Source organism: Gallinula chloropus (genome assembly GCF_964237585.1).
Source record: "Gallinula chloropus genome assembly, chromosome: 8".
In the NCBI taxonomy this organism is placed as follows: domain Eukaryota; kingdom Metazoa; phylum Chordata; class Aves; order Gruiformes; family Rallidae; genus Gallinula; species Gallinula chloropus.
In genome coordinates this window covers 738,990-754,978 of record NC_140093.1, presented here as the reverse complement: position 1 = coordinate 754,978, position 15,989 = coordinate 738,990, and the positions used below count along the sequence as shown (strand labels likewise).

General features: G+C 59.1%; 1 protein-coding gene across 1 annotated transcript; it reads right to left on the bottom strand.

Moving 5' to 3' along the window:
• Positions 1–2,547: 2,547 nt before the first annotated feature.
• P2RY1 (purinergic receptor P2Y1) lies at positions 2,548–6,774 on the bottom strand. The gene is made up of 2 exons (XM_084267097.1): positions 6,548–6,774; positions 2,548–6,028 (listed from the first exon to the last, which is right to left on the bottom strand). The coding sequence occupies exon 2, from the start codon at positions 5,958–5,960 to the stop codon at positions 4,869–4,871; it is 1,092 nt and encodes a 363-aa protein (XP_084123223.1). The 5' UTR covers positions 5,961–6,028; positions 6,548–6,774; the 3' UTR covers positions 2,548–4,868.
• Positions 6,775–15,989: the final 9,215 nt, after the last annotated feature.

Here is a 15,989-nt window from a genome sequence, read left to right as displayed (position 1 = left end):
GACTGGGCTGCTGGCAGCACGTGGGGGTGTCCAGCGTGGAAGGTAAGGAGCTGGGCACAGAACCGAGCCGTGGCTGTGCCTACAGACACAGCACTCGAGCAGTGTTTTTGTGTGGGTCTGAGCTGTTACAAAACCTGCCAGCAAGGACCAAGAGCGTCCCAGGCCAGCAGCTGGCAGGTGCTGGGCTGTGGCAGACCCCTCTGCCTGGCAGGACCGCAGGCGGGGGGTGGCAAGGGGAGCGGCCGGGTCCCTGCTGCCCACTGGCACCAGTGCTGGGGGGACAAGCGTTCTGCTCGGCAGGCTCCAGACCCGCCCAGCCCCGCTCCCTGAGGCTCCTGCTGCTCAGCCGGGCACCCAGGGTGTTGTGTATCCCCCCAGCCTTCCTCATGGAGGAAGAGGAGGATGCCAGGCTCAGGAAAACTTGGTGTGGTCCCTCCTCAGGCCCATAGGGTGTAAGGCTGAGGGTTTGGGCTGTGGGCCCATGCTGGAGACAGAGCTGCAGCTTCTGTCCCGGGACGTGCAGAGGAAGACAGCGGGATGCCCTGAAGAGGAAGGCAGTGGGATGGGATGCCCTGCAGCGTTCACTTGTGGGCAGCCAGCAAGGACACAAGCCTGCAACACCCACCCCCGCCCCCCCAGTCCCCTTGCAGGGAGCTGGGGGTGGGAGGCAGCTTACTGGGGTGCCTGGTGCCATCTCCTGCTCAAAGCAGGAGCAGGGATGAGGCTGCTGGTTCCCAGTGTCTGGTCACAGCTTCGTTAACCCCGTGTCCTACAAAGCAATTACAACAAGACCCCTGCACACTCTGTTGGGAAACGTACAGCCTGACAGCAGCCCGTGTGGAGGTTTCACACCGAGCTCCTTCTCAGTGCAGATCCCTGGATGTGGGAGTTAATGGGCATAAATGAGGAACCGAATTAACCCTGTGAGCTGGGGGAAGCAAAATACAGCTAATGAATAATAATGTGTTTCGGCCTGGATCACTGCAGATGAAACTTAAGCTCTAAATAACTATTTACTCCAACCCTTTTGGCGTCTTCAGTGACTGGTACTTAGGAGGAGATTCCCAGCTATACCCAGAGGAGAAGCAGGTTAAAAGCGAGATCACAAAACGTTTCATCTCCTTTGCCTGGCGAAGGCCAACGCGGCCCAGGGAGGGAAGGGGGAACTTGTAGGTGGTCCCCATGGTGAGACGATGAGCTGGACTCCTGCCACACACAACCCCCACCATCCCATTGCTGCTTATTCGTGACTGGCCCAAGGCTGGAGCTCTGCACGGGGACTTGGTGAGACGGGACCTCCTGAGCGGCACAGGGACAGGCTCCTTCGGCCGGGCCCATGGCAGGGCTGTGCGGATGAACACAGGCCTCTCCCGGGCCCTCAGGCTGGTGGACTGAGTGTCTCCCACACACATGCCCTAGTAAGAAGTGCCAAAAGGCAAATATTTAAGCAGAGTCTTGCCAAGCTCCCCAGGAGCTGATGGCTCCAGCCAGCACGCTGCCTGGGGACCTGCTCCCTTTCTGTCCTGCTGGTGTCCAATCCTCCTGTCTGACTGGCCCAAGACTCCCGTCCGTCCTGTGGCAGGCAAGAAGAGATGGTGCAGGAGGAGAGAGGGGCCTGGGGGGATGTCATGTGGTTCCAACCACCCCCTGTCAAACACAGCAGTGCTTAAACCCAGAGCAGGAGCTTCACACGAGGCCGCGAGGCTCAACTCCGGGTTCCAGCTGGATTCGGGGGAGGCTGCGGCATCTCGGCACGTGTGGAGCAGGGAGCTGCATCAGAGCAGGACGCGGGTGGAGGTGTCGGTGCTGCAGGTCCCAGGAGCTGAAAGGTGGAACATGAACTGTGTGCAAGATGTGGTCAGCGATCGTTGTCGGCGTCCGGCTCCCCAGGGTTGCGAGTTGCCCACCACGGCTGATCTTCATCAAATAACGTCCCGCAACAGGCCGGGTGAGTCGCCTGGCCGGCTGCAGAGTTCCCAGTGAGGCAGGATAAAGCAGAGAGCACTCCCAAGGAAAGGGAAAACCCTGCTGCTGTTCTGAACCCCAAGGGCTGCTGGCCACCCCAGCTCCAGAAGGCACGGCTCCTGGCAGGGCGGCTGTCCGCACACAGGTCTGTCCCCCAGCACACCCAGCCCATAGCTGGGCCCACAGAATCCCGTTGTGCTTGGATTTCACAGGCACCCTCAGTCAGCCAGCGTTGCCATATTAGCCAGACACACTGTGCCACGCAGCTCCGTAAGGCCCAACCTGGGCGTAGGGGTTGCATCCTGCTGCCTGTTTAGGATCCTCTCTCAGATGTGGATTAGCAGAACGTTTTATTTCCTAACTGAAAGGCAGAAACAGACCCCGGAGAGCTGGGAAGCGAAGGCGATTCTAAACCCAGCGCAGCAGATTCGGAGGAGATCCTATTTTTATGCTCTCTCCCCGTGTAATTCATCTGCCATTCCAAGCAAGGCATGCCTCAGTTGAATGAAGTCTCCAATAATCACATAATAGCAGAAGTCATTTATTGTGAGCCAGGCTCATTCTCTGGGGATATAAATAGGCTGTGCTGTTCCACAGGCTTTTGTCAGCGGGGATTAATTAGCAATTGACCCTTGGTTGGGATTTCTTCACTACCTCTACATTTTTCATCTTGCGGGGCTAAACGAGCTCTTAACGTCGCTTCGAGAAGCTCTGCTGCCTAAGCAGCAGTTTAATTTATCTCTAGGCTATAAATCAGCAGCTTAATTTATCACTAGGTTACATACCAACAGTGAATAGTCAGGGTGGAATCGAGTTTATTATAAAGATGTTCTGTCAGAAGACACAGTATTACAGTGATTGAAACATGCTGTTAAATTTCCCATTAATGCCCAATCCTGAGGCTGAACACGCAGAACCACACTTTACATACTTTACACTTAGCTTTCTAATAAATAAGTTCAATAAATAGGGGGTTTTGCAGAAGGAGAAGCCGCACGTGTGAACAGAAGCTGCTTTACAACATGGTCAAAACCCCCCAAAAAAACTAGAGCTATTCTTGTTCGTTACCAATCACTGGAAATTAGTGAAGTAAAATAGAAGTATTTTACTCTGAAGACTGGAGGAACAAAGATCTCCTAAAATCACCCCTAGGATTCTTACATAAAACTTAGTTTTGTACACTAAAATCGATAATTTAGAGCATGCTTTCATACCATTTTTAGCACACAGTAATTTTTAAATACATTTCTTAAAAAACTGAAGAGAAAGGTGAGCAATGAGCAGGACTGCCCGTGTACGATCTTGTGCGCGCCCGGATCACTAGCTCTTGTGTTGCACAATACTGCAGCTCGGCTAATTTTGGATGACCTATTCCACATTTGGAGAAGACAGAGAATATAAAGGGCCAGGTTTAGTCCGTAGTATATTGCGACATCTGGTCAATACAGTAATTTGTCACAGTACAGAGAGGTTCATTCCCCCGATTTTTTTTAATACATATATATTATTATATAGAATCCATTTCTATTATCCATTTAGATAAGGATTTCCTCGGGAAGCAACTCAGGCTGACCCTAAAGACTGCCCGGCACAGAAATACCCTCGTACCAAAGGAAACCCCAGGCAGCTCGAGCAGCTGTGGGTCTGTGTCTCTAGAAGGTGCAGTTAGTTTCAGCACACGCGTTCCCCATGTTTTACCCGTATGGAACTCCAGCACGGCTCCCAACACCGGGAGCCAAGCGCTCGCGCCACAGCGAGATGTGGGTCGGCCGTTGGGAACCCGGGCGCTCACCTGGGTCAGCCTGGGGGAACCCAGGCACTCCCCCGGGTCAGCCTGGGGGAACCCGGGCGCTCCCCCGGGTCAGCCTGGGGGAACCTGGGCGCTCCCCTGGGTCAGCCTGGGGGAACCCGGGCGCTCCCCTGGGTCAGCCTGGGGGAACCCGGGTGCCCCCCTGGGTCAGCCTGGGGGAACCCGGGCGCTCCCCCGGGTCAGCCTGGGGGAACCCGGGTGCTCCCCCAGCGCTCCCAGCCCACACTCAGCCCCGTCCCGCGGTTCCTCCGGCTGACATCGCGCCCGTCTTCCTCATCACGGGAGGAGGCAGGATGGGACCGTCGGCAGCTCGGAGCCGCATCGCACACACGTGCACGCTGACATCTGACCACCAAAGGCACGGTGACACGCGTGCGAGCGGAGCTGGCTCCTGGAGAGCCCCGCCAGCGGCCGAGGGGTCCGTTCAGCTGGGAGCCACTCTGCCTTTAAGCAGGGCCCAGGTTCCCCATGAGCAACCACCAAAAGCGTCACCATGCACGCGCACCGGTAAGCCTACCTTTAGTAAAACACCAGCACTCAAAGAAGACTGAATCATAAACGCCACCGAACTACCAAACGATTATGGACACTAGCAGGAGCAGAAGGAACAGCAAAGCCACCAAGGTGGGAACCGCACCGTGGCTCCCCGTTCAAACACCACGGCCAGCGAAGGGCCGGCTGTGCGCAGCCAGCCTCAGGAGATGCTGCCCTTCCTAATTTTGCTTTCCTACTTTTAAAGGGAGGCTGATTGAGAGCGTTTTAGAACGTGGGAGAACTAAGCCAATTACAACAGAAGCGCTTGGATCGCTGCCTCCCTTCAGGGGACTCACTTCGTTTTACTTTATCTGACACAAGCCAGAGAAACGAGCCCATCGCAGGGAGGAGGAGAGCTGAATTTCAACATGTTATTTCCCATTAAAATGCTTCCACTTACTTTGTTAAGCTTTTTCTAAAATCAGAAACTGAGGCTTTATCTAAAAGGAATCTGGGAGACCAGTAGATTTTCCTCACACACTGGAGCACTACAGCATCCCACTGTCTCAGAGCGGAGGACTTTTCCCCCCAAACTGTTCCCAAATCTTTCTCCTCCCATTCACAAACTCGTATCTCCGTTCTGTTTATACTCAGATAAAATATTGAGAGTCATTTCCTCGCTCTTGGACTGCACGTTGTGTTCGCTCCTCCTGGACGATTTCCTGGTCGCCCTGGAAAGGCGCCTTCGGAAGGTGTCACCTGCCAGGAAGTAAAGGATGGGGTCGACGCAGCTGTTGAGGCTGGCCAGACCCCTGGTCACTTGGTAGGTGGCATAGACCTTATCGTTGAAGGCACACATTTGCGGAGTCTGGAAATCCACCCTGGCTCTCAGATTTAAGGTCTTCATCACGTGGAAGGGAAGGTAAGACACAGCGAAGACTGTCAACACAATAATAACCAGGTAAATGGACTTTCTCCTGAGAGGGGAATTGTCCAAATCTTTGTAAATCAAAGCTTTGACGATCAGCCCGTAGCAGCCGAGGATCAGGATGAAGGGGATGCAGAACATCAGCACCGTGGTGCACATGCTGTAAATGAAGTAGCTTCTCAGGTAGTCATCGGCTGTCGTGTCGTAGCACGTCGTGGTTTTGTTTCTCCTGATCCCCGTCCCCGAGTAGAACAGAATGGGAGAAATCACGGCCACCACGATGACCCAGACCAGGGAGCTGATGTACACCGCGTTCTTCTTCTTCAGCCTGCCCAGCGACTTGAGGGGGTGCACCACCCCCGTGTACCTGTGCACGCTGATGCAGGTCAGGAACAAAATGCTGCCGTACAGGTTCACGTGGAAGATGAACCTCTGCAGCTTGCACATGATGTCTCCGAAGATCCAGTCGGTCTTATTGAAGTAGTAGAAGATGAGGGCGGGCAGAGTCAGGACGTACAAGAAATCGGCCAGCGCCAGGTTGAACATGTAAACCGAGATGCCGCTCCAGGGCCTCATATGGAAGACGAACATCCAGATGGCCACGCTGTTGCCCAAAAACCCAGTGATGAAGACCAGAATGTAGACGGTGGGCAGGTAATAGAACTGGAAGCCGGTTTTGGTCAGGGAACACTTGGTGGTGGCGTTTCCCGCTGACCAGCCGCTGCTGGGTAACAGGTTGGGCTCAGTCCCGTTCAAAGCAGCTGAGAGCAGGACCTCGGTCATGGTCCTTCCACCAGTGTCACATAGGCCCGAGGTGAAGCGACGAGGTCTCTACAGGGACAGCAGCGCATCTGAAAGAAAGAGGGGAGCAGCGAGAACCCGGCTGCCAGGGGAGACCTGACCCGCCCGGACGGGGCGCGGACCGGCCCCGCCGCACCCAGCCCGGGCCGGGGAACAGCGCGGCGGGTCGCTGCTGCCGCCACCGCCGCTGGGGCTGGGGCGCGCCCGGCCCTGGGACGCGCCGGCGGAGCGGGGAAAGGGAAGGGGCGAGCGCCGCGAAGGGGCAGCGGGAGCGGAGCGGGGCCGGGCGGGGGAAGGAGGGAAGGAAGGAGGGAGCGGCGGCCGCTCCGCCCGCGCTCCTCAGCCGAGCGCCGCCGCCCCGGCCGCCTCCGCGGCTGCCGGCCCCGTCCCACAGCCCCGCCGCCCGCCCGCTCCGCCCGGCTCCCCGAAGTCACCTCCGCCCGCGCGGTCCCGCTGCCGGCGCTCCTCTCCTCTCCGCCCGCCCGGCTCCCCCCGCTCCCCGCCGCCCGCGCGGCCCCGCTCCCCGCCGCGCCCCAGCCCGGCTGCGAGAGCGCCGGGGCCGCCCCCACCTGCCTCCCGCGGCGCCCTCCGCAGCCCGCGCTCGCCTCTCCTCGCCGCCGGCAGCGTCCGCCCGGCGGGGGGCGGCGTCCCGCCCGCAGCTGCCCCGGCCGAGCCGGCTCCCATCGCCGGGCAGGGCAGGGCAGGGCAGGGCCGGGCCGGGGGGCAGCGGCTCTACGGCACCTGGGGCGCCGGACGCCCCTCCATAGCGGCACCGCCGCCGCGGGGAGAGCGGGCGCAGCCCCTCTGCTGCCGGAGGCTGCGCGCCGGCCCCGGGCGGACTGCGGGCGGGACGAGGCGCCGACTCGGCCCAGGGGCGCGCCGCCCGCCCCCCGCACCGCCCTCGCAGGCGGGCGGCGCTCGCCGCTCCCCGCCCGCGGCACACGGCGGCGGGGCCGGGGGCTGCGGGGGCTGCGGGGGCTGCGGGGCGGGGGCGTGCGGGCGGGCGCCGGGGGAGCGGGGCGCGGGCAGAGGCACCCGTGGCTCACCCGGGTCACCCGGCCCGCCCGAGGGTCAGCGGGGCCGGCGGGGCTGCGGGGGGCTGCAGGGGGGGCTGCGGGGGCCCACGCGGTGCGGCGGGCGTGGTGCCGCCGGCGAGGCCGGCACCGGTGTGCACGGGCAGGATCGCGGCACGACACGTGGGACAGGACGGGCCCTGACACCGCGAGGGGATGGGTGCCACGATGGCCGGGATGCTGTGAGAGGCTGGGCACCGTGATGGCTGGGGTGCCGCGAGGGGCTGGACACCACAACGGGCCCAGACACCGTCCCCGTCCCTATCCCTGCCCCAGCCCCGGGCCACAGGGTGCCGGCTGTGCCGCCGCTGCCGGCGTCTGCACAGCGCTTCCCTGCTCTGCCTTCCCCCAGCCCTCTGAAATCTGCGCTGCAGCCCAGCCCGAGCTGTTCCAACGTGTTAATCGCTGTAAATGGAACAGCTGAGCAGAAATATGCTCCACTGACCTCTAATTAAGCGCTATACATTTGGCACCGGAGTCAGAATACGATTATTATTTATTGTCTTAGCAAAACACAATCTGCTGGTTTCAGCCATTTCTTCCCCGTTCACATTTCAGGGAGGATGAGTGAGACACGAGCGAGTCATCGCTGCTCTCAGCGAAACGCTGCGCTGGAGACCGAGCACTGCGAGCGCTTCATGAATATGGATTGATTCCTCAAACTTTGTGAGTCTGTCTAAATTATAGAGCTACTTTGTTGGCAAAGCTTAATTGGGAAATCAGCTGCACATTGTGCCCCGGTAGGAATCCGCGAGTGGATGCAGATGGAGATGCCAGCCCGGCATCGCTTCTGGGGCAAGTTACACACGCTACAACTTCGAGGTGGCAGCTTGGATTTTGCAAACACCAGACCTCTTCTTCTCGTGTGTCAGGGCTGGGTGTTGTTCTTTCTGTACTCACCCACTACCTGCGTGCTTCCTACTTGGAAGATTCTTTTTAATCACAGTACAGGTCGAATGGGAAGAGAAAGGGAAGTGAAAAATGAGGTCAGGAAGCAACACCTGTAAGCTCTGTGAGGCAGAGCCAGCCCAGTGGTGCCCTCTAGGACTGCAAAGTGCTACCGAAAAGATACCCTTTGCCCCACGAGAGGAGACACCCACTAAAGAAACACCCACAGGAGAGAACGCCCACAGACCAGGCGTGTGGTGAATATGGTGTAACACTATTCAGCCTGCCATGCTGCTTTATGAAAAAGCCACTGGAGACTCAGCTGCATGCCCAAACCAGAGCGCTTTTCCTGAAGGGCTTGAGTTACTGTGTTAAAAACAAACCCCGGACAAAACACAAAGCCAAGCTGTTAGCACAGGAGAAGCCCTTTCCTTTACCTTCCCCTCGTGAGCGTTATTTCACTGGTGATTTGCTCGGTCCCGCAGCTAACACATCACTTCTCCTGGCAGCCTCTTGAGCTCCCCGTCTTGAGCAAATTTTGAGTCATGCCGCAGCAGCGTTAGATAGCATCAGTAAACAGGCACTATGGACTGCGGGCTGCTCCTTACCTCAGCAGCACCATAAACCCGCTGCGAGGGGATGAAAGGTCGGGCAGCACCGCGGGACCCGCAGCTGCCCCGGGAAGGGGGTGCTCCTGGGGATTGACAGCCAGGCCTGTGAGCCCAGCTCCCAGCAGGGCCGGGGTTTGTTAACACAGGGCTTGGAGAAGGCCGAGGTGACCAGCACGAGTGTGAGCAGGAGGAGGCGGAGGCAGCTGCACATGCTGGGCTTGCCTGAGCCCCCACGGCAGCGTTCACACCGGCCTCAGCCCTAACGCCGAGGTGACGTTGGCCGGGGTGGGAGAGGCAAAGTCCTGATCTGGCACGACGCCGTGGCGGCAGAGAGGAGCCGCCTCACCTCGTGTAACATTCCTGAGGGGCCGGTACACGTGTCCGGGGTTGAAGGCAAACCTAAGAGTGCCGGAGGGCAGAGCTGAGGAGGCTGAGCCACAGCCAGCCCGCACGCCTGTGGCAACAGAGCAGGAGTGCTGCTGCTGAGACCTCCAAGCCCAGATGTGCAATCTGCTCTGAGAAACTCCAGGCTCCTCGCCAGGCCCCAGCTGGAGTCCTGTGTCCGGAGCTGGGGTCCCAGTACAAGGAAGATGTGGGGCTGTTGGAGAGGGGTCAGAGGAGCCACGGAGGTGCTCAGAGGGCTGGGGCAGCTCCCCTATGGAGAGAGGCTGAGGAAGCTGGGCTGGGTCAGCCTGGAGAAGAGAAGGCTGTGGGGGGACCTCACTGCAGCTTCCCCGTCCCTGAAGGGACCCCAGGAACAGGAGGGGAATCAGCTTGTTAAAGGGCAGAGACTGGCAGGACAAGGGGATGGAGTGAAGCTGGAGGAGGGAAGGGGGAGAGGAGAGACTGGGGGGAAGTTCTTTGCAGAGAGAGTGGTGAGGGGCTGGAAGGGGCTGCCCAGAGAGGCAGCCTGTGGCGGGGAGCTCTGTGACCCTTGGGGTCCCTTCCAACCCAGCCCAGTCTGTGGTTCTATGATTACGTTGTCTGTGGTGTCAGGGCAGGATTTTCCAGGACACTCACCTCATTCCTGGAACATTTTTCAGGGCATCCTCTCACGTTTCCATGGCTGTTTGGACGGTAAAGTGTAGTGATGGTGCTGCTGGCACTGGTGACAAGCAGTGAGCCGCCTCCCTGCCCCGGCAGTTTCCGATTGTACCCCTCAAGGGTATCACACCACACCAGCATCTCATGGGAAAGAGCCCCCTCTGGCAGAAGGTCAGGCCCTTTTCTATACCCCAGTTACCATGGCTGCTCAGCAGTTCCTCTTCGCCCCGCCTAGCCACCCTCCCCTGTCGTCCCTGCCACGTCTCCCCTCTTGCTGCAGCCCAGGTAGGTGCCCCTTGCTCCTCAGCTGCTCTCCCAGCCCTTCGGACGTGCCGAGGGTCCCGCACAGCCCGTGCTGTGTAAGCAGCCAGGTCCCCACCGCTCCATCAGCATCTCGTGTCTCCGCCCAGCCCGGCTGAGCCTGCGGCACTGGGAATGGAGCTCTCACACACTGGTTTGAACGGTCTGTGCATTCTGACTGCAGCGCTTCAGCTGCGAGAGGCCCGAGCACTGACACGGGTGCAGAACGAGGCAGAGTTTCAGCAGCCATGCTGTTCCACAGCTCCATAGCAGCCAGCAGATCAGCGCCTTCCTGCGCGTCTCCCGGAGCTGTTCTTATTTTGGACCCCAACCACGAAGCATGTTGCGGCAGCACCTTCTCCTCCATAGCTCCAGCATATGCCTTGGAGCTGCCTGGGTTTCTGCCTGGTGTAGCTGAGGCTGAATCCCTTCCAGCTTCGCCTCTTAATGCACTTTCTGCAAAATCTGGGATTTTATACCACTGATTTCCATTAAACTGAATGTTTTGTTCTGTTAACAGCTGACTTAACTCAAATGGATGATAAATCCCCAATGAGGAGTGAAAGCACACTCCAGAGCAAATGGAAATTCCCAGTCAGCCCAATTAGCGCTGCGATATTGCAGCGTGGGGGTAAGAGAAGGGAACAGGCTGGACATAAATCCAGCTGTTTCTACCTGTTGGGTTTGGTTGTCAGGAAGATTTCGGTGCCGGTTCCAGCATTTCCCAGGGCACTGGTGTGAGCGGTGGGCCCACGCTGGTGGAGCGGCCAGGGGAGGAGGAGGATGGCAGCGCCTGGTCGCAGCGAGGGTGAGCATGTGTGGGTATGTACATACAGACCATGAGGGGCCTGCTGGCTCTCACCTGGGGGTGCTGCTGGAAGGGCTCGCTGACATGGCACTGGGGGGCTGAGTGGCTCCCTGTGGCACGGCGTCGTTGCTGTGCCTGGTCCCCATTTCCCCAGGGCTGGCTGTGACCTAATGGCCTCTGGTGAGCTCGGTGCCCTTTCCGTTAGGGAGCTCTCTAGGTCAAACCCTGCTTTATCACACAGGATTTCCTCCCTCTGGCCTCTGAAGCCCCATCACTTCCTTTTCATTCGTCACAGGGGGTGGCATCTCTTCCCAGCACCCCTCCAGTGGCATGCAGGTTTTCCACGGTGAGCCTGCAATACTAATTGATTTGAGCCTGCAATACTAATTGATTTGAACCTGCAATACTAATTGATTTTAATTTAAGATGCTCTGCATGCCGTGTTTAACACACCGTGCCTGCTGAGCCGTACGGGGTCCTTCAGCCGGGCTCCCAGCAGCCCCCTGCACACAGGTGGGAACTGAGGAAACTCAGGCTTAAAGGATTTCACCCAGCACATTTTTGTACATGAAAAGCAGCTCCTTGTCTGTCTAAAGCTGCTTTTTAAACCCGAGCAGGCAGACTGCGAGCGATGGCCGTGTGCCTCGCTGCCGGGGCGGGTGTCTGCTCTGCAGCTCTGTGCCAGCCCCAGGGATGCACCGGAGCGGGGCATGGCCAGGGCCACTCTGCCTTGGGGAAGGGGTGCGTGTGTCCTGGGAACCGGGAGGGGCTTTGGGGCGGCAGCAGGACACGGGGAACAGGGAACCCTGGCCCGTCAGCCCTGGCGTGCCGCCCGCCATCGCAGCGTGGGAGCAGCTCGCCGCTGCGAGCCTCGGCTGCCTCTGTTTGCCTTTCCCTGGAAAACAAGCCCGGGACATGACAGTTCAAGAGCCGATAAGAATAATGAGCTGTGTCTGTTGTGGATACAACACGTGCTGCTGGGTGGAAGCAAGTCTAAACCGCGTTCCCAGCCCCCTCCGGAAAACCGCCGGCAGAGTAGGAGCCCAAAGCTCAGGCGGTGCTGCTGCCAGCGAAGCCTCGGCTCTGCCGCTGCGCTGCCCTCCCGGGCTGTCCCTGCTGTCCCTGCCGAGCAGAAGCCACTGTCCTCACGGCTGCTCTTGGACACTGCCAGCGCCCGTGGTGGGTCAGCCCCGGCCGGCAGCTCAGCCCCACGCAGCCCCTCGCTGGTGGGATGGGAACTGGGAGGCTACAAGTGAGAAGACAAAGTTCAGTAACAGCTTAATAACTGAAATTAAATAAGAGAATAGGATAATAATTTGTAATGAAATGGAAAATAACAAAAAGAGAAAGAAACCAGGAGAAAAACAAGTGATGCAAATGAAGGGCAGCTGTTCACCCCTCCTGGCCACTGCCCATCCCATCCCTGAGCAGCTGCCCCCAGCCCACCACCCCACTCTGTGCCGAGCACGAGGCTGCACCGTGCGGGGTGTCCCCAGCGACGGCCCCGCTGTCCTGGCCTGGGCACCCCCAGGCTCCTCACTGAGAAGCCCTGGGCTTGGTGCAAGCGCAGCCCAGCCACAGCTACAACCCCCTGTGTGAGCAGCCTGACTCCAGCCCAAACCCAGGGCACAGCTGGACCTGCTGCTGGGAAGACAGTTAACCCTGCCCCTGCCAAAACCAGGATAGCTGAGGAGGTGACCAAGTCCTGCTAGGGTCCCCGGGGAGCCCCCCGGCGTGTGCTGCTATGGCACAGGGAGCTGCTCCCCCTCCCCGGCGCGAGGCGCGTGCGCCTGTGCGCATCCGTAATGCCTGAGCTGACATTTGGCTGTCTGGAAAACAAAAGCTGTTCTCAGGCTGATTAAATAGATCCACACGCGGCACAGCCAGGCCCCGAGGAGCGGCAGAGTCCCAACAGGGTGCGGACTGGGTGCTGTGTGGGGAGGGGATTGTCTCGGGTGGGCGAGTGGCCAGCGCGGGGGCTGAGCGGTGGTCCCTGCAGCCCCAGTGAGTGGCCGTTTGGCTGCCATACCTTCCCTTGGGGATGAGTACTGGATGTCTTCTCTCACCCCTCTTTGCCTTTATCAATAATACAGACCAGGAGGACAAAGCACACAGTGTCTGATGGGCAGTGCTGCTGCAATGCCCCTGTGATACCAGCACGGCAAGGAGTAGAGTTAATGGAGGTGACATCCCAGCTGAGCAACTCAGCTTCCCGAGTCTGAAGATATACTGGGAAACGTGTTCTAATTACAGCAGGGAGCATCTTGCCTCCTTCCCATATTGCCATTTTAAATGGAAATCACTATTCTCAGCGGAGAGGATCTTTTGTTGAGCCACCAGCCCAGACAGACGATTCTGCAGAGCAGGTCTCCCAGAGCTCTCCTACTCACCTCACACAGGCTGTGCAAGCGGCCGAGAAGACACCCGGGCAGGAGATGGGGCAGATCATATGCCAGGGGAGATCATAGAATCATAGAATGGGCTGGGTTGGAAGGGACCCCAAGGGTCCCAGAGCTCCAACCCCCTGCCACAGGCAGGGACACCAACCTCCAGGCCTGGAGCTACACAAGGTTGCCCAGGGCCCCAGCCAACCTGGCCTTGAACACCCCCAGGGACGGGGCACCCACCCCCTCTCTGGGCAGCCCCTTCCAGCCTCTCACCACTCTCTCTGTAAAAAACTCCCCCCCTAATATCTAGTCTGAACCGTCCTTCCTTTAGTTTTAATCCATCCCTCTTGTCCTGGAGCTGCACTCCCCCCAAGGTGAGACCTTGAAAGAGGTGGCCCCATGCCCCCTGGCCGGGACAGGATGACGTGGGCTGCTCCCAGATGTGCAAAGGGCGCTGGGCAGCGTGACCAGGTCTGAGCCACTTCACACAGTCACACAGCATCAGCTCCCAGCACTGGCCCCAAGCGTGTGCCCGGACCCAGATGGGATCTGGGTGAGCCAAACCAGCCCCCTCAGGAGAAGAATGAAGCGCAGAACCATCCAAACCACAAGCACTCCCCTGAAACGGTTCAGGCAGACTGGAGTCCCTCCTGCCCCTCGGAGAGTTTCAGACATGCCCTTCCCTCCTCCCTATCAGCCTCTGCTCACCCCCACTAATGCCTTGCACCCCGCCAGTGATTGATTAGTGAGCTCTTAAGGGATTAACCTTCAGCTTTCAAAATCGGCACTTCAGGAGCCAGCTCGGCACAGGGCTGGAAGGAAAGGTCACTGGCAGAGACAATCCTTTTATGAGCTCTAGAACTTGCCTAAAAGAAGGAAAAATACCCCATTAATGTTCCAGGGAGCGTGTCTGTTGTGTACAAACCTTTCAAAGCTATTAATGATTGATTTTCACATCTTGTGGTTAATGGGGGAGCAAGATCAGCACCAGCTTAGACCCGAAGCATCCCGTGTGCGGCGAGGCGAGAAGTCCTCTGCGAGCTTCCCTGGGCCACTCTGGTTCCTGATAAAAGTCAAACCCAGAGCCATTAGAAAGGGGGGCTGGCAGAACAGCTGTGCTCCCAGGACTGCCAAGCAGGCTCCAACAAGGATCAGCACCAGGGCACACCGCTGGTGGATCCGTGGTGCCGTAGGAGGAGCCCACCCTTCACACACAGCATCATCGCAGGGAGCTTGCTGGACACGCTGGCACAGCAGCTGCACTGGATCCCCCACAATGGATCCCCCTTAATCAGCTGTCCCTTTGCCAAAATGTTTCCCTCAAAGTCCCTTAGCAGTTGCCTTTGTGACCAGGGGCCTGAGCCCTGGCTCACCCCGGGGCTGTGCGGGCAGCGTGCCGCTCTGTGTGCCGCACGTCGCTCACGTCGCTGCCGGGCCCCAGCCGGACTCAGCAGAGGCGCCCTGGGTGCAGCCTCCACCCGCCTCCAAGGAGCCCTTTATCTCATCCCCCAGGAGCCCTTTATCTCGTTCCCAGCTAGCACAATGGAGCTCCACTTCACCAGGCACTTGGTTCTGGTGTTCTGGGCACACGGCTGGTGACTCCGCTGTCAGCTGCTGTGACTGACTGCGAGAGCGGGGACGAGTCGCTGGCAGCCGCGGCTCTGGGGGACCCTTCCTGCAGTCCCAGGGTCACCCCAGCCCCTTCCCTGGAACCCCTCCCACACCCTCTGCCCTGCGCTGCCTTCGGAGAAGCCCCCTCCATCTGCCTGTGCCTCGGCAGGGACAGGGCAGGGCAGGGCTGTGCTGTACCACCCTGGGCACCCCGCGCTGCCTGCCTGTTCCTGCCTGTGCCCCAGCACCGTGCAGAGGGACAGGCTGTTGCAGTCCTGGTTTGACTGAGTCATGGATGTTAGGGAAAGGGATGAACGGGATGGTCTGGTCCCCGTGCCTCTGCCTGGGCTTCCAGGAAGCCAGTGGGCTGTGATAAGCAGTACGTGGAATTGCTGCAGACCCCTGGAGCCCTTTTATGTGCCGCCCTCCAGCCACAGCACCAGCACAGGGTGATGTGCTGAGACCCCTGTGCCTGGAAGAGGAAACATCAGTGAGATCTGCTGGGGGATAATTCCCTTCCCAGGAAGGAGCCTGGGCGTTGCTGCCAGCCCCATTCCCCTTATCTCTGCCTGAGAAGGGACAACAAGGGACAAAGAGGAAGAATTCCTTCAGCCTGAGTCAGGAGGAAGTTACAAACCCGGAGAGAGGAGAGGTCTCCTGATTCATTGGTGATGGATCTGTGCAAGGTAAGGAGAGAGGAGGGATTGTCCTGCCAAGTTCTGGGCTAATAGTGAGCCATCCCAACCTCTCAAGCCTGGTGCTGAGCAGGACTAATTAACTCCATGTGAACAGACGGGTCTGATTATTGGCCCCATTTCTAGACGAGATCTGGGAGCAGTTCTCCATCATCCTGCTCCAGAACCAGGGGGCTGCCCGGGTACCCACGGGTTGGGGTCAGCCCCCTGCTGCTGCTCCCATCACCCCTCACCCCCAGCAAAGGTGCAGAAGTGCCACAGGCACCCAGTGACCCTGATGCTGCAAAGAGAAGATTGTCCTTCATGAGAACAAAATGCATCTGGTGACCACGGCTGGGGAGAGAAGGGGCAGAGCTGAGGGCAGAGGGGGAGATGCGCTGGGGCACGGGGGGGTGCAGGGGCTGGCTGCACAGCTCTCCCTCAGGCAGGGTTCATACAGGCCCCCAGGAACAGAGCCCACACGGGAGGGCACACACCCCACCTCAGCACCCCGAGCCCTCCAGCAGCCCACCCCAGCTGCGACGCTCGAGGGGAGCACTGGGACCCCCGACACCCCCTCCCACGGGTCTTTCACTGGGTGTCCCACATGCCACA